General features: G+C 34.2%; 1 protein-coding gene across 7 annotated transcripts in view; it reads right to left on the bottom strand.

Annotated features, from left to right (window-relative positions):
• The window catches only part of ATF7IP (activating transcription factor 7 interacting protein), a 134,844-nt gene that overhangs the window by 12,698 nt on the left and 102,432 nt on the right, over positions 1 to 19,714 (bottom strand). For all 7 annotated transcript variants that reach the window (XM_003934544.3, XM_074403262.1, XM_074403263.1 and 4 more), the window contains 4 exons: positions 17,282 to 17,346; positions 7,763 to 7,841; positions 5,033 to 5,188; positions 1,978 to 2,160 (listed from right to left, as the gene is read on the bottom strand). In XM_003934544.3, coding sequence (XP_003934593.1) covers positions 1,978 to 2,160; positions 5,033 to 5,188; positions 7,763 to 7,841; positions 17,282 to 17,346 — 483 coding nt within the window. The remainder of the gene's footprint in view (positions 1 to 1,977; positions 2,161 to 5,032; positions 5,189 to 7,762; positions 7,842 to 17,281; positions 17,347 to 19,714) is intronic.

Below are 19,714 nucleotides of genomic sequence, written 5' to 3' on the forward strand. Positions count from 1 at the left end.
GGCTTGGGGATTGGTGTGTTTTCAGTTGTACAAAGGATAGTTGTATTACGTTAGGTGTAATAATTTCCAATAACTTTCTTTATTTGAAATATATATATGATCTCAGGAGATATGTATGGGTTCAAGCTGACAAGGGGTAGACTTGTGATGGTTAATACTGTGTCAACTTGATTGAATTGAAGGATACAAAACAGTGATCTTGGGTGTGTCTGTGAGGATGTTGCCAAAAGAGATTAACATTTGAATCAGTGGGCTGGGAAAGTAAGATCCACCCTTAATCTGGAAGGCACAATCTAATCAGCTGCTATGGAATATAAAGCAGGCAGAAAAACGGGAAATGGAGAGACTGGCCTAGCCTTCTTGCCTACATCCTTCTCCCATGCTGGATGCTCCCTGCCCTCAAACAACGGACTCCAAGTTCTTCAGTTTTGGGACTCAGACTGTCTTTCTTTGCTCCTCAGCTTGCAGACAGCCTATTGTGGGACCTTGTGATCATGTCGGTTAATACTTAGTAAACTCCACTTCATACATACATATATATATATATATATATATATATATATATATATATATATATTTATACACACACACACGTATGTTTATTATATATATGTTATAGTATATACATATGTGTATATATACATATATACACATATATACATATGTATATATGTATTTTTTAAAAAAACTCTTTACATATATACACATATACACATATATATGTATATATGTATACATATGTGTATATGTGTATATATATACATATATACAAACACACGTATATACTTGTATATATATTATATACATGTATATGTACATATATATGTGTGTGTGTATATACATCTATATATCTATATATCTCTCTCCTGTTAGTTCCATCCCTCTAGAGATCCCTAATGTAGTATGTTTTAATGATATCAACATTGTTGGCAAAATCATAAAGAAAAGCAGAATGAGTAATAGAAAAGCAGGAACAGTGGTTATCTTTGATGGAAAGGAAAAGGAATGTAGTGAAGACAGGGATACAAGAGCAATTACAGCATATTAAAATATTTCTATTTCTTAACCTGATGAAGAGTTCATAGGTAGTTCATTTTATTATTTTTCTTTACCTTAAAGTTTAAATATACCTTTTATATAAGTTTGGGTTTATATGATATAATCTACTACTTATATATATGTATGGTTAATAATTTTAAAATATATGTCATATACCTATATAACATGTATGTAACATATATATGTAACTAATATATGATATCTATAGGAAACTACAAGCTTCCTTTAACATTTTCCCTTCTTTTATTTCTCAGCCACTTTCCATATCTTTAAGACTCTCATTGAAGGCTATCCTTCACCATGATTTCTATCATCTGAGCTAAGTCACAATTGACCATTCCCACTTTAATTAGGTAAGGTGTCTCTCAACAGAATAGAGAATATACCAAAATCAACTTGTGTACTACAGTAGTACAGGCCATAAACAAAGTAAAAGACAACACTCAGAGCACAAATCCACTAGTATACATGAACAATTTTCTCTGGTTACCTATCCTAAGGGAAGAAAAATAGTAATAGATTACTTTTGGTTATACTGCCATTTCTTTTCTGAAAATTATTTTTAATTGACAAAAATTATATATATTTATAGTATACAACATTATGTTTTGAAATATGTATACACTGCAGAATGGCTAAATCTAGCTAATTGACATGATCTCACATACTTACCTTTTTTGTGTGTGCTGACAACATGGAAAATCTGCTCTATCAGCTACTTTCAAGAATACACTACACTGTTTTCAACTATACTGTAGTTTCCATGTTGTAGTACAGATCTCTTGAACTGATAACAATACTTTTGATATGACATTATAAGAAATTTTTGCAAAATTTAACATTATTATATGCCACTCCAACTAAATGCTGAAAAGAGTTACATGTATCTTGGGGCCATATACAAGAAAAGTCTCTTACTATTTTGGGGATTGACCTGCCGAACAGCAGGAGCCTGCATAACAGTTCCTCGCAAGGGAGCCTGAGCTGGTGGTGCAGGAAGAGTTGTATAAACCACCTGGTGGTTTGCAGGAGCTCTTGGTACAGGGAGTCTTGTGGTCACCTGAGTTACTGGACGGTGTGTTACATTCACGGTAGTTGGAGCTAATGCAAGGCAGAAAAAAGATATTAAGAATACAGTAAATTCTACATTAAGCAAACAGTATTTAATGGTAGTTATCTTTGCATAAAATCTAACTATGATAAAGAGAGAAATCGAAGTAACAGTCTCTTTTTGTGATCGTCTAAGATAAAAATGATAGGGCCAATAAACATTAATACTATTAAAATCTATGCTTTGAAGGAAAAGAGCACCTCTACCACATCCAATTCCCTTCCCACTCTTTGGTTTGACCAGACAATAAGTAATGTGAAGATTTTTCTTTCTTTAAGTGTAGATTTAAGAGTAAGATGCCACAGGAGTGACTAAAAAGATAAAAACTTCCTAATTTTAATTGTTCTTAGCAAAGTTCTTTAATTAGTATAAGCCCTCCAGGTCTTCTATCAAGGGGGCATAAATCCAAAAGAATATCTTTGTACTCTCAAAGATCAAGAAACTGACTGGCTATTGGTAATTCACATTTATTTTTCTATTCTTTTTTCTTTTTTTTTTTTTTTTTAATTTCCCAGAAGAACAGTAGAACATAAGCACACATTTAGTTTTCAAGTGAGCCAACCTATCTCTATCTCATTATCTCACATTTTGTTTAGCTGAACCAATCTATCTTTTTTTAAAAACAGTAAATAAAATCCATTAAAAAACAGACTTCTTCCTTCTCTACTCTGGCATTCCTCCTATTGTATGTTCCAGAAAGCATTAATACCTTGAGTAATGTTCATAAATGTTTATCAAAAAATGAGTCCTAAACTTTCAGACAGCATGTATCTACAATAATGATTTTTTTTTCTTTGAGGCAGTCTCACTCTGTCACCCAGGCTTGAGTGCAGTGGCAGATCCTGGCTCACTGCAATCTCTGCCTCCTAGGTTCAAGCGATTCCCCTGCCTCAGCCTCCCGAGTAGCTGGGACTACAGGTGCATACCACCAGGTCCAGCTGATTTATTTTTTTGTATTTTAGTAGAGAGGTAGTTTCACCATGTTGGCGAGGATGGTCTCGAACTCCTGACCTCGTGATCCACCTGCCTCAGCCTACCTAAGTGCTGGGATTACAGGCATGAGCCACTATGCCCAGGCTACAAGAATGATTTTTAAGTAACAGTTTCTTGTTAACAACTCTCTGAATTAGAATCATATTTTACAAATGGCCATGTAGTAACTATATAATAAAAAAATAATAAATCTTTCATATAAAAAAATGGGTTCCATAATAAAATAAATTTGGAGGAATATATTGGCTATAACAAAGATTAAAAGGTTTATTTACTAAAGACTCTTTAGTCTTTACAGAGCCTAACTTTCAATGTGAGTTTTCAGAAAAGGGGAAGAAAGCATTGATAAGAAAGAACACTTATCTCTTTATCTCTTCACTCCCCATTCCATAATCTATGCTGCCCATGGGTTTGAACAATGACATTTCCTTCCAAAATATCTAATTTTGATGACTGTTATCATAACTTTGTATATATGTAAAGAAAGATAACACAGCTCCCAAAGTTGAACTTACTAATAACTGCCTACTTAGAACAATGGTATTGAAATATGAGAACCAATATAAAATCTACACACCAGAAATAAAGTTTCATAAACACATTCTTTTGCCTGGCAATGCCAACAAGGTAAAATTTATTTTAATTGATAGGAAATTATTTTAAATCTAAATAGTCTCTACCAAAACAACCACGCATTTACTGCATTAATGATAATTTAATAACTCAAAAGATTAACAATAAATAGTTTGCTAAGTAACTTTGGAAAACATCCTGATTCCTACAAGTTACCTGGTGTTTTAGGTATAAATTTCACTGGATAGAACCCCACTTAATTCAATGTTTTCCTTAATGAGAAAAGTACTTACATAAGTACTATGCAGTTAAGTCTTCAAGCAAATGGACTGCTTTACAGAAGACAAACCATCTTGATGGGTTTCTGAACAGTTTAGAAGATACAGACTAAATCCTGAAAATGTTGAATTTACAGTTTCTTGAAAGGTAGTAAGCATATGCTTCCTGATGGTAGTGTTAGACTAGTTAAAGCTATTTCAAGATAAGCCACGTGTAAAAATTCTTGGTCAATCAATTATAACTTCTTGGTCACACTCAGAATAAGTCATTAATATCCACCCCTTCCGAAGAAACTACACTCATTTCTGCTGTTTACAGAACATTTGCTGTGGCAGATAACAAATCTGCTAATATTAAATTTTTTATAGAAACAGGGTTTTCACTGTGTTGCCCAGGCTGGTCTCAAAAATATAACTCAGAATAATATTATTTTCCACATTCATTAATCACCAAAGTTTTATAGATACGTATGTGAACATTATTTTGTACAGCCAAGTAAGTTTGAGAAATACTTTATATCTTAAATCATTCTTGGAGATTTATATTACAAATTAGCATAGTAAAGGCTTAGACAAGTCTGCATTAAGGAAAAAAATCAATTTATCTTTAAACTCAGCATTTCCCAAGCATATTTAATGATGGAACTTTGTATTCATGAAACACCTGTTTAACACTGCAGAATAACTAGGAATATGGTTTACAGTTTCTAAATATTATAACTAACTCAGAATATTATTATTTTGGATGTAAATGCTTTTAAAAATTACTTCTATTTTTACTTACATAAGGTTAAATAAATACATACTTTAAGTTTTCTCTATAATCATTCTTTACCAGTGCAGCTACTTAAGACAGCAAAACTAAGTTATACTGCCTTCAACAAGACATACATTGCAGTCCTCAAATTAGCAATTAGAATTGTTCTTAATTTTCTGTCTTATCTTTCCACTTAACTCCATATTGATAGTTTTCTGCAGGCAAAACTAAAGCTTCTACTCAATGATTCAATAAATTTACCTGTAGGTAGTAAGTGTATGGTGGTCTGAGATGGTCCACTTGTTGGCACCCCAGATGGTTGAAGAGGCGGTGCTGGTTGTATGGGTTGCAGTGGTCGTGACACAGGCTGAGAAGAACTCATGGTTGATACAGGAGTGTGATTTAGCTTTTTGGAGTCTGTTAGTTAAAAGTGATATATTACAACTGATGAGAAAAAAATTAGGAAATACAAGTCTTTCTTCTATGGGTAAACTTTACTTTTGCTTGCCATTTGGATGTCACATTTACCTCTAAGAGAACAATTTATTTCTGTTTTGCTTACACGTATTTTTGCTGATTTGAAAACTGAGTTAAGAACATGTAATTCGCTGGTGGTTCTATCACAGATTCTAATTCACAATTACAGAAATTCAGAAATAATCTTGTAAATGCAATACAATATGTCAAATAGAATAACTACTTGCATAAATATATAACTACCTATCTATATAAAGGACACTCTTCTAAACAAATATCTATAAATTGATGAGTTTTCTCTGTGATCTTAAATTAGTACAATTATTTAGGTTCTTTAATAACAGATGGTTGGTTATCATTACTATATAGTCTTTAAAATACACGAAGAATGACTAATCTCAAAAAAGGGCTTCAATAGCCTATGAAATAAATATTTGCATCTTAGAAAACAACTCTTTAAAATAGGAAACCACTATGAAGATAGTGACCCAAAAGTCCTCCTATCCAAAATAATCTCCATCAATTTCTGTCCTATAAAATTCTGCATTAAATGTAAACAAAACCCAAAGCTTTTTCCAATGGATACTTTGCCATTGGAAAACAGCGTACTTTAAGAATGTGATAATTTGAGACAGACCCAAAGGTGGGGCAACAAAGAAACCGCATGAGGCACGGAAGCTAGGGAAATGGTGAGAGCAACGAAAACAAACTTTGCAGACTTTACTTTTTAATTCAGTAGGCATGCCTGCATCCTCTCAAAAACCTGTATTGTTTTTCTTTAGGGATCCATTGTAAGAGTCATGGCTCTCTATAAAAAAGCAGTGAAAGCAACAGAGACAATTTGAAACTTTTAAAGAATAATCATACTGGCTTTAGTTCAACCCGGATGAAGGAAAGCATAAATTTCTCAATTCAGTTTTAAAAAACAAAACTGACTTTACTGTCATATAACCAATTTTATAGCTATTTAACTTTTGTTTTCCTAAGCCCAACTAGACTGACACCCCAAAATATTACTTTTAAAATATTTGAGTGTTTAAAAAAAATGTAATGTCTTTAAGACAATAAATAACTCAGCATATGATATTTTCCACATGCATTAATAATCACCAGAGTTTTACAGATATGTATGTGAACATTATTTTGCACAGCCAAGTAAGTTTGGGAAATACTTTATATCTTTTTTTTTTTTGAGACGGAGTTTCGCTCTTGTTACCCAGGCTGGAGTACAATGACACAATCTTGGCTCACCGCAACCTCCGCCTCCTGGGTTCAGACAATTCTCCTGCCTCAGCCTCCTGAGTAGCTGGGATTACAGGAACGCACCACCATGCCCAGCTGATTTTTTTGTATTTTTAGTAGAGACGGGGTTTCACCATGTTGGCCAGGATGGTCTCGATCTCTTGACCTCGTGATCCACCCACCTTGGCCTCCCAAAGTGCTGGGATTACAGGCATGAGCCACCCCGCGCCCAGCCCTAATACTTTATATCTTAAACCATTCATTTACATTATAAATTAGCATAGTAAAGGCTTAGAGAAGTCTGCATTAAGAAAAAAATCAATTTAACTTTAAACTCACCATTTCCTAAGCAAGTTTAACCATGGAATTTTGTATTCATGAAACACCTATTAACACTGCAGAATAACTAGAAATATGGTTTATAGTTTCTAAATATTATAACTCAGAATATTATTTTGAATGTGAATGCTTTCTAAAATTACTACGTTTATTTATATAATGTTAAAGAATTTTATTCAAATGACCAAAATTAAATGTATATACACTTAAATACAGTATCTACACTGAAACATAAACAGAGAGAAAAAGAACCTTTAATGTAGAGACAGAAGAGTTGGATTTGACTCCCAAGACCCTTACTGAGTCTGACACTTAGAAAGGCTAAGTTTCCTCAAGTCTAAAATGAGTATTACAGCATTTTTGCAAGGTTCAAGTAAAATAACAGATACAAAAACATAGGTACTCCACAAATTACAATCTCTTAATTGCTATTTTTCTCTTCAGATTGTACACTCATTTAAGATTTGATTTCTATTTTATTAATATTTTTATTTTTTTTGAGACAGGGCCGCATTCTGTTACCCAGGCTGGAATGCAGTGGTAAAAACACAGGTCGCAGCAGCCTCAACCTCCCAGGCTCAAGCTATCCTCCTGCCTCAGCTTCCCATGTAGCTGGGACCACAAATACACCCAGCTAATTTTTAAATTGTTTGTAGAGTCGGAGTTTCATTGCATTGCCCAGGCTGCTCTGAAACTCCTGGCCTCTTACCTCAATCCTCCTGCCTTTGCTTCCCAAAGTACTGAGAGTATAGTTATGAGCCACTGTATCTGGCCTTATTTTAAAATTCTAATCTGAAAACCTTCCATTCTGAAAAAAACAAAAATAAACCAAGCATAATGCTGTAAACATCTGTCTTCACAGAATATTGTACTGTATTAAGACCAAAAAAAAGTGGTATCAAAGCATTCCTTGTACAATTACTACTGAAGTACCTTGTGAAGCTCCACTCTCTTCATCATCCATTGTGAGATCAATGACACCACTTGAATCACTGCCAGTGGCTTTTCCGCTCTGAAAAACAAAACTTCTACATTTTGCAAAGAAAACTCTGGCAGATATACATGTTAAAAAATGAAATGGTAAGTGAGGTAAAATGAGACTAATGAGTAACCTGGTTCAATCTGGACCCCTAAAAGGCTGTACCTGAATAAACAGAGTTTGTCAGACAAATGACCCAGGATACTCATGAGTTAAACATCTACCATATGAAATACAATTTTCAAAAGAAATTCAAGAAGTTTTATTTAAAAAATTAAGCTGTTGCCTACAGCAAATAAAGTGATTCAACACATTTTTCATTTTGTGACATTTAAAATGTTGATCAATACTACTCTGAATTATCAATATTAATCCATGAAAACACCAAAGGCAATCTTTAAAGCTAGAATTGAGTTACAGAAAATAATCTAAAGTTTTTGCTTTAAAAAACAGTACGGTATGGTATGAAATGATACAGTACACTATGCTACTTAACTGTACATCCAAGTTGACCAGTCAACCCATCATCCAAAAATCATTAGAAATATTAGGATTAAAAGAAAAACCTTTAAAAATCACATGATAGCAACCAACAAGGAAGGTAAGGCAATACAGATCTAAAGAGGCAGAACTTCGAAGTCAGAAAGGTTGAGTGTGTCTTATAGTTCTCACTTATTAGCTATCTGATTCAGATAGGTACTTATCGCAAGCTCCAATATCTGAATATTGAGGCTATTGTGAGGATTAATCCAAATGTGCATATAAGGGCTTAACATAATATATGATACATAGCAACTGCTTAATAAATAATAATCACGATTTACTTTGATATACTGAAGTCAATTCCAAATGATAAAGGCTTTCATCTGCAAAACTCAAGTTGATAAATTAAAGAAAATAATTCCTTGATTTTAGAATATCCAGGCCCAATCCTAAGACAATAATGGAATTCTAATTCTTTTTTTTTTTTTTTTTTGGATTTCGCTCTTGTTACCCAGGCTGGAGTGCAATGGCGCAATCTTGGCTCACCGCAACCTCCGCCTCCTGGGTTCAGGCAATTCTCCTGCCTCAGCCTCCTGAGTAGCTGGGATTACAGACACGCACCACCATGCCCAGCTATTTTTTGTATTTTTAGTAGAGACGGGGTTTCACCATGTTGACCAGGATGGTCTCAATCTCTTGACCTCGTGATCCACCCGCCTCAGCCTCCCAAAGTGCTGGAATTACAGGCTTGAGCCACCGCACCCGGCCCGGAATTCTAATTCTTATACATCTTTCTATAATAATGATTTCACAGAAAATGGGTTATTTACAAACACCAAAAATCTATAAAATCCCAAACTAAAAAATCCCAAAAAACATCCATGAATGTAAAATAATTATTCACCACAACGTATTACCTTTAAGGTCCAGTTTTCAAAAGTGAAACTAACTTAGGATGAAAAATAATACAAACTGACTCTAAGCAGAACCAGATATTACATTCAGGAGATAAAAGACTTGCAAGCAGCTATTAAAAATATGTTCGAGGCCAGGCACATTGGCTCAAGTCTGTATTTCTGGCACTTTGGGAGACCGAGGCAGGTGGATCACAAGGGTGCGAGTTCGAGATTAGCTTGGCCAACACAGTGAAATCCCGTCTCTACTAAAATCACAAAAATTAGCTGGGCATGGTAGCAGGCACCTGTAGTCCCAGGTACATGGGAAGCTGAGAAGCAGAATCACTTGAACCCAGAAAAGTGGAAGCTGCAATAAGCTGAGATTATACCACTGCACTCCAGCCTAGATGACAGAGCGAGACTCCAACTCAAAAAAAAAAAAAAAGTTCAAATAATTAAATAACAACGAATGTACAAACAGGAAATTTCGCAAGAGAAAAAGAAACTGAAAAAAATATAAATAATAGAGCTGAAAAAATAATTACTAAAATAAAAATTATGTAAGCATAAAAGCAGATTGCCTGGGGCAGGAAAAACTCAAATGAAATTGATGCTAGATCAATATAAATTTTCTAGGCCATAGGGCAGAAAGCAAAACAGAAGAAAATATAAAAAACACCTGAAATTTGTGCAATAAAAAACAGTTCAGCAAAATCCTAAATGAGAAGAAACAAAGAGCTAAAAAAGAATTGAGTAATAACCAAAACTTCCCACATTTGGTAAAAAAACATTTACTTACAAATCCAAGAGGTTTAATGAAACTCAAGCAGAAGAAACACTAAGAAGTCCATAAGTATACACATCATAGTAAAAATATTGAAAACCAATAATGAAACATTTTGAAAGTAAACAGAGAAAATTACATGTTACATGGGAGTAAAGAGTAACTGCTAACTACCAGTTAGAAACTATGGAAGCAAAAAGACACTGGAACAATATATCCAAAGTACTGATTAAAAAACAAACAAACAAAAAAAACCTTTAAACTAAGAATTCTATACCCAATGAAGCTCTCCTTGAGAAAAGGAGACAAAAGACACAAACGTACATTTTTAGATATTAAAAAACAAAGAGAAAGCATTACTAGCAGATCTACATTGAACAGATGAGCATAAGGAAATACTTCAGTTTGAAAGGAAATACCAACTTGGATCATAGGAAAAAGGGGACCAGAAAAGGCAAACATAAGTACAAATATTAAATTATATTCCTTTTCTGTTCTTAATTTCTTTAAAATTCCATAAGGCAACAATTAAAAATATATATATATTTAGATATCTACAACATGTGAATTAAAAATAATTTCATATATGTGCAAATAAGACCATAATACATGTGAAAACATGAACATGATATTTAAAGAAAGCAACTGCATTAAGGAGGTAAATGTACACATACAATTGCAAGGTTATATAATTAAGATTCAGATACATACTGTAAACTCTAGAACAGGTGTCCCCAAACTTTTTACACAGGGGGCCAGTTCACTGTCCCTCATACCATTGGAGGGCCGCCACATACTGTGCTCCTCTCACTGACCACCAATGAAAAAGGTGCCCTTTCCTGAAGTGCGGTGGGGGGCCGGATAAATGGCCTCAGGGGGCTGCATGTGGCCCACGGGCCATAGTTTGGGGATGCCTGCTCTAGAACAATCCCTGAAACACACAAAAACACACAAACACAGAGAGAGACAGCAACCTAGAAAGCTAACAGAGGAATTAAGACAGAATGTTAAAAAAAAAAAACAACTGATACAAAATAAAGCAGGAAAAAAGGCACAGAAACCAACAAAAGAAAACAGATGAAACCAACAGAAAATAGCAAAATAGCAGACCTAAGCACAATCCTATGAATACTTATATTAACTATAAATGGTCTAAAAACTCCTATCAAAATGTAGAGATTATCAGATGAGATAACACACAAAGAATCAAGAAATGTGATGTTTTTTTCTCTTACAGATTCACTTTAAATACAAAAACACAGAATGAAACTAAAAAGCTAAAAAAAGTAACATGCAACAATAAGCATAAAAATGCTGCTCTATGTTAATATCAGAAAGAGAGACTAAGAGGGAACCTTTATAATGATAAAAGTATGACAAGATTGCAAATTATACATTATTTAAAAAAACATGTAATACAGTGTCAAAAACCTACAAAGCAAGACTGCCAAATTAAAGGAAAAAAATAGATTCACAATCATATCACTCTTAGTAATAGATAAAACCACTACAGCAAAAGGCAATAATTAGTAAACAAATCATCCAAATTACACTATCGACCATGCTATATTGACATTTATAAAACATTACACCCAACAGTAGAATACATACTCTTTTCAAGTGCAGTGATACATTTACTAAGATATATACCATATATGGTGCTTTATAACACACATCTAATTTATATAAATGTAACAAAGTCATACAGAGGATATTTTCTAAACCCAATAGCATTAAATGAAAAAAATCAATAATAAAAAATTTGCAAAATCCCCAAATGTTATGAAATTAAACAAATTACTAACTAACCCAGGACCCAAAAAGAAATAAGAACTACATGAAATAAAAATGCAACACATGACAATTTATGGAATGTAGCCAAAGCAGTACTCAGAGGAAAATGTATATCGTTAAATGCTTATTATATAGGTCAAGATCTACAAGTAATGATTTAGTGATAAATTATGATTTTTATTGATCATAAGCTGGTAGATACAATTTATCTATTATCATACACTATGAGTAGTTTCCTGAATAGACTCTTTTTTGACGAACAAAATGGGTAAATATTTCAGTAACTATTAAATACATTTTAAAAATAATTATAATAGCTAACATTACTCCTATCAGTCTCTGTGCTAAATGCTTTACATGCATTAACACATTTACTCTTTGCATTATTTCTACATGGTAAGTACTAGCTCTATTTTATAGCTGAAAAATCTAAGGTGCCCACTAACTCGTCAAAGCACCACTATTAAGTAACTGGCTACAGATTGTCTGACTGTAGACCTTATTATTTCTTTTTTTTTTCCCTACCCTTCCCCTGACCTTAATATTTCTATGCCACTAGGTGGAAACGGACACACACACATGTATGTATCTTTACATTTTTTTCTGAGAAAACATTATATCTGAAATCTTATCTAATCAGAGACACATTTCTATCTGTGTTTACACATATTACTGAAGACTTCAGTTTGAAATCATTAAAAAAATTGTATCGCCGGGCGCGGTGGCTCAAGCCTGTAATCCCAGCACTTTGGGAGGCCGAGGCGGGTGGATCACAAGGTCGAGAGATCGAGACCAACCTGGTCAACATGGTGAAACCCCGTCTCTACTAAAAATACAAAAAATTAGCTGGGCATGGTGGCGCGTGCCTATAATCCCAGCTACTCAGGAGGCTGAGGCAGGAGAATTGCCTGAACCCAGGAGGCAGAGGTTGCGGTGAGCCGAGATTGTGCCATTGCACTCCAGCCTGGGTAACAAGAGTGAAACTCCGTCTCAAAAAAAAAAAAATTGTATCAAATAGTTAACACTACAAATGTATTTTATTAAAAACTTAGCTAATCACGTGTTATTTCCCAAAATGACCAATCTGAATAAGCAAACACTAAGAAAATTTTAAGAGAGCTAAGATACTGGCTTTGTAGCCTTTTTGTAATGAAACAGTAATATTCTGGAAAACACACTTCAGCAAATGTGAAGAAAGAGTTAACATAGATGAGCTGGTTGTTCATTCCTTGCACATCTCTCCAAGCAAAGTTGGAACCGTAACTGAGACTTGGTTAGTTATCAGGAATGTTGCCCTTGGAAGGTCATGTTAACAATTAATTCTCTTATATACACTCTGAACAGTGAACTGTGCTATACTGGTTCATCAGGACTGTTTTGCATAAATATGAAGACTGATGATGCACACTTGGGTTTCACTGTTGGGATCCTGAGTTTCCAGTGCCATGGCCAGTTAAGTAGAAAAATGTCATTATGTGATCAGACCTCCAAAAAACCTCAGACCCTAAAATTCAATCAGGCTTCTCTGGGAAAAGACTCTTGGCACATGTCTCTGAGTTTAATAAGCCAGAGAAAAAAACAAATCCTGTGCAATCCCAGACAGAAGACTTGGAAGTCTTTGCCTGATCTTTCTGCACATTTTTTTTTTCCTGTTGCTCTTGCTCTACACCTTTTGCTGTGACAAACCATAATAGTAGTATAGCGTGCTACTGAGTCTTATGAAATCCTTCTAGCAAATCAGCAAGTTAAAGGTGATCCTGTGTCCCTCAAAACATCAATTACAGATAGCAACACTATTTTGTAATATATGTTGATAATTTGAATAAATTTGTTTTTCACTATATAAAACAATAATATATAAAATGATACATAGTAACAAAACACAATAATAAATTATATGTAATATGTTAATAAATACTTATTTGGGGATATTAGATAAATCTTCATTTAACAACTACAGAAATAGAATATTTTACAGATTTCATCATTTGCTAATTAACTAACAGCTGAACAAGCATTTCCACACTAGACATCCAAGTTTCTTTTCTTTTCTTTTTTTGAGACAGAATCTCACTCTGTCACCCAGGCTGGAATACAGTGGTGATATCATCATGACTCACTGCAATCACCTCCTCCAAGGTTGAAGTGATCCTCCCACCTCAGCCTCCCAAGTAGCTGGGATTACAAGTGTAAACCACCACACCCAGTTAATTTTTATATTTTCCGTAGAGACAGAGCTTCACCATGTTGGCCAGGCTGGTCTCAAACTCCTGACCTCAAGTGATCTGCCTGCCTCAGCCTCCCAAAGTGCTGGAATTACAGGGGTGAGACAGTGTGCCTGGCCTTAGACATTCAGATTTCTTCTGATCTAAATAGCCTTAAAGTGTTAAGAAGTGCAACTAAGTAGGCTTGGCATTGAAAAAAGAAGTTAGCCAATTATATTTACAATATGACAATTAAAAGAATCACAGGCTACCTTTTTCACACTAGTTTCTATCTGCTAGAAAGTTGCACATTAAGGTAAAAAGCAAATAAGAATTTATTAATCAACAGTATAACATTAATAAAGGTTTTTATCACAATGACAAAAATGATATTTGTTTCAAAAACTGTAGCTGGCAAGCATAACTTCATAACTGAATGCACATATATACTTCCATTATGGCTTATTACATAATAAAACTCTCCTTTAATTATATTTATTATTCACATCGATAATTGACACTGATTCAAAGCTGAAAGTTTGTTATTTTTGATAAGGCAGGCTAGCCAATCAAACTGCTTGTATGTGTTTTTTATACTAGGATATTAAATTCCTCTTCCTCTAAGCCAAATAAAATATGTATTGAGAGCTTAATATTAAGTTGTAGTATCACTTTGCTGCTGGGATTCACTCAGGGTGGTTGGCAAAATATTAAGGGAAATATTAGGGAAAATTGTAAGATTATAATCTCAAACCTTTTGGAAGGCCGAAAGGTTTTCATTAACTTGTAATCATGGAACAGACTGAAGGCAGCTGGTCCTTACCTTAAAGCATTAGGTCACAGGGTGAAGATTAGGGATAACAGAAGCTTCCCCTGTTAAGTCTGTTAACCCCACATTCCTTTATCTCTACTCTAACTACTTGTTTACTCATGTAAACTTTGTGCAGATGGCCTTGGCCTTCTCAGGGGGAGGTTAATGGTGTTTGTTCTGGGCCCCCTGGGAATCAAAGCTTTTATCATTTGTAAAACCACTCTTTTAACCATGTTAATTATCCACAAGTGTGTTGACTTAGATCCTCTGTCATTAAATCTATACTGAATAAATGTGAGAAGAACATGTAGCAAGGGTCGGATAGCTGCAATGGCCCTCTGAGAGCAGCTGACAACCTCCCTAGCCCACTCATTCACTGTTCTTTCTGTGTTCAGTGTATTTATTCATCTGCCTCAGAGTCAGGGTTTGCCGGACAGAATCCTGCAGGTGGTGATCAACGTCTCAGGTGGTGACCCCAACATGACCAACCCCACACTTTGCTTTCTGATGAAGTCAATTCCTGTTTCAAGTGGTGGTGGTGCTTTTTTTTTTTTTAAGTTTCTTCTTTTCTATAGAAACGGGGTCTCACTTTGTAGTCTAGGGTGGTTTCAAACTCCTGGGCTCAAGTGATTCTCCTATCTTGGCTTCCCAAAGTGCTGGGATTATAGATGTGAGCCACCACACCCCACCTCAAGTGTTGTTTATATTATATCCATTTTAATTTCACTTATGTATTTATGATGTTACATATTTACATATATATATACATATATATGTGTATATATATACATATATGTATATGTATATATATATACATATACATATATGTATATATATATATTTGAGATGGGGTTTTGCTGTTTTGCCCAGGCCGGAGTGAAGTGGTGCAATCTCGGCACACTGCAACCACTGCCCCACTAGGTTCAAGCAATTCTCCTGCCTGAGCCTCTCAAGTAGCTGGAATTATAGGGGCCTGCTACCACACCCAGCTAATTTTTGTATTTTTAGTAGAGATGGGTTTCCCCTATGTTGGCCAGGCTGATCTTGAACTCCTCACCTCAGAAGATCCGCCCCCACTCAGCCTCCCAAAGTGCTAGAATTACAGGTGTGAGACACCATGCTCGGCTACATACACTCTATTTCAGCAAAATACTCTATAGACAGTATAATTCAATACAACTTTTTGCAATGATGAAATCAGTCTGTATCTGTGTGGTCTAATACGCTAGCCACTAGCCATTTGTAGCTACTGAACCTTGAAATGGGGTTATTGTGACTGGGGAACTGAATTTTTAAGTAGCTACATGTGACTAGTGGCTATCGTATTAGATAGCACAGCTCTAGAAGAACCACCATTTATAAAATGACAAAAGGCAGCCATTATAATGTCCATTTTCCTTTCCCTGAAAACATTACTTGTTTTAAAAAAAAAAAACTCACTGAGTAGAGATGTTCATAAATTCTTTAAGTTCATAAAGTACAAGTGGACTTCCTATAAATGTCATTTAAGTATCACTGAATATATCAACATTTTCTATACTACATGTCTTCTAGAAAGTATCTCAATCTTATAATTTTAATTGAAAACATAGTTATAATCCACAAGACATGCTCAGAAACAATCACAACTTTAATTTTTAATACTGCACACAAAGACTGCTAACATCTGTAAGAAGTAAGATATTTTTAATAGCTTTTATTTGATCTATAAACTATGACATATATCTAGGTTGGTCAAAATCCATCATTTTTAAAGAAAATGCTCGTATTTTAAGATCAAATGATGCCCTTGTTTTAAAATTGTCATTTTTTCATGTTTGACATGCTTGAGATTTTTGTTCTGCTAGGAATAATTACAAACTCCTTGAAGTGATTCAAAGAAAGTGAAGAAAATAACACTATCAACAACCTAATTACTTCACTATAAATTGATTATACCTAAAGTAACAAAGAACAAGGAAGAACACTGTTAATACAGGAAAGAAGTCGTTACTCTATTACTGGGTGGTTAAAATTTAACATGAAAAAGTACAAAGAGTAGCAAAGTGCTAATAAACTACCAGACAGACAAAAAACTCTTCCTCAAAAGATACCTCTGATTACCTCTGAAGAAATAAAAATGTTGGTAGGGGCAGGGGGTGGCATAAGTGAGGGTAAACCAGTGAGATACTCTTTAAAAAGATGCACCTGGATTAAATGACATGCGTTTTCTTTTTGCAGATAATCTTTACAGTGTAAAAGGCCAACTGTATTAATCCAGTCAGTCAGTTAATAGAATAAACTAATTATTACCTCTAAAAACTGCTATGCAAAAATAAAACAAGGCAAAACAAAAAAACTTCAATTCTTGTCAAACATTATAGAAAACCTGTGAGACAATTTTTGGACAGTTATAAAAAACAGACATAGAACAACTTTCATTCAATCAAAGAATGATAAAAATTCATTTTCCTGTGGGCAATAATTAGGATTTTACTTTGAAGAAGAAGGAAAAATCTTACCTGTGATGTGCTATCAGCTGCTTTCTTATTAACAGAAACATCTATTGTTTTGTTTGTCTGGTTTTCTGAAAAGTTAAAAAAAAAATTTTTTTAAACATCTACAAAATGTAAAAAGCTAGGCTGCTTTATATACAAAAATTCACATAGTTTTCTCCAACTATTTTTCTGTCAACATGTCACATATGTAAATAAAAGCTCAAACTCACAGATCACTGCTATAGTACCTTTCAGAAGCGGAAATTCACAATACAGATAAAAAACTTTCTAGTGCCCCCGCAATTTTAACTCTAAGCAATATCTCATTAAAATAATTTAAGATATACATAATTTAAATGTTCTAACATGAGGAAATAGTTAAAATATAATTCTTCCATACTATGTCCCTTTTGAGAAAAAAATTTAATATGTAAAAACTGTTTGCAATAAATTCAGTAGAAACACATGTAGTAAATCCAAGAAAATACACATGCATGTTTCTCAGTAAGTTCAATCATCGGTGATTTTTCTTTCTTTGTTCATTTTTCAATTAACTTGTACTGAGTTTGCAGTTAAAAAATAATGTTACTTCCAGAACAGCACAGAAAACAAACCAAGTATGTTTTGCCCCAATTTCTAATGGGAAGAAAAGAGCGAATGTATTAATTTTATCAAAGGTCTTTTGCACCTATTGAGATTATTTACGTTTTTCCTGTATTTTTTAAATGTTGAAACAGCCCATCCTTTCTTTCTGGAGACAAAACCCTCTTGGTCAAACCGTGGCATTTCTTTCATTTGCAAATCTTCAGAAGGCATACAGAGTAAACAATTTATGTTTTAAAAAATACAGGAGATTAAACTACCTATGTATTTCCATATGTACACAGATAAATCTGTATGTCTATAAAAATTAAGTTGGTAAGTATGCACCTGTTAAAAGATGTATTCCAGGGTACAGAAGATAAAAGGATGCCTTTGATTTCTCCCTACCTTGTCCGAATAATTTTCTTTTTGTAAGAAGAATATATTAATATTTATTTTAAAATATATTCAAATTATCTTATTTATTACAAATGAGCATCTGTTTTAGACATGGTTGACATGTGTGCACTCGCTCTCTCCCTCTCCTCTCTCTCTCTCTCTCTCTCTCTCTCTCTCTCTCTCTCCCCCTCTCCAGGGACTTCCTCTGTTGCTCAGGTTGGAGTACAGTGGCATGACCATGGCTCACTGTAGTCTTGACTTCCTGGGTTCAAGCAATCCTCCTGCTTCAGCCTCTGAATAGCTAAGACTGCAGGCACATTTCTAATTTTTTACTTTGTGTACAGATGGGGGGGTCTCACCATATTGCAAGACTTGTCTCAAGCTCCTGAGCTCAAGCCATCCTCCTGCCTCAGCCTCCCAAAGTGCTGGGAATACAGGCATAAGCCACCATGCCCAGCAAACTCTAGTGTTCTAATAGTCTTAGATCAAGATGCTTAATGACATTTGAGAGTATACATTGTATATGGATTGTATATAGCTCTCCTCCAAATCTGTTCTTTCTTTAATGTCTAGTTTAGTAAATGGAACAGCATTTAGCAATGTCTTAGAAATCTGAGTCATCTTTGAGTTCTCCATCTCTTCTACACATCTAAACTTTTATTAATAAATTACCAAGTACTGCCAATGCTACCTCTTGAATAACTTTTAAATCTTTTTGATACCACCATCTTTCATCTTGTACACTATAAGAGCCTCCAGCCTCCTAACTGGTCTTCCTAACATATTCTTATCCCTTCCAAACCATTCTCCATACTGAAACCGGGGTTCATGAACGTCACATCACCCCCTGCAAAAACTCTTTTAACACTATTTCCCCCATTCTGCCATTCATTACTTCATACCCTTTCCAGATTTCTCATTTTCAATTTTGTCCTCAGAAAAACCTGCAAATCCTAACTCTCATCACATTTATAATTAGTTATTTAATGAACACATTCCCTATTTGACTGTAAGTTGGTGAGATCATAGGGACAAATTTTATACATTTGTTTATCTATAGAACTTAATACAGGCATTCTTTATGAATGAAAAAAATTAGTTATAATTTGAGCTTTAAATTTCCAAGCCCTTAGGAGGGCATTTACATTTAAAATCCATAAAGATACACGAAACTATAAGAAGATACAAATGCATGAACATATAGCATATGTTCTTATTAAGTAAATATAATACCTACAAAAGTATAGAGCTTAGAAAATCTTAATTATATAACCTAATTAATTTGTCACAAACTACTAAATGTAGTAGAGATGTACTGAAGTTTGGCTTCTGTTCAGGTTTTGGGAAGCCTAAACAGCCAAAGGCCTACTTTAATGTCATTTATGGTACTGTTGAAATTATGCATGGTCAAAGAACGTATGTTCTCATAAGATCTCATTTTAGTTAACATTATGAAAAAGAAAAGCTTGTCATTCA

This window comes from Saimiri boliviensis, chromosome 7, assembly GCF_048565385.1.
Source record: "Saimiri boliviensis isolate mSaiBol1 chromosome 7, mSaiBol1.pri, whole genome shotgun sequence".
In the NCBI taxonomy this organism is placed as follows: domain Eukaryota; kingdom Metazoa; phylum Chordata; class Mammalia; order Primates; family Cebidae; genus Saimiri; species Saimiri boliviensis.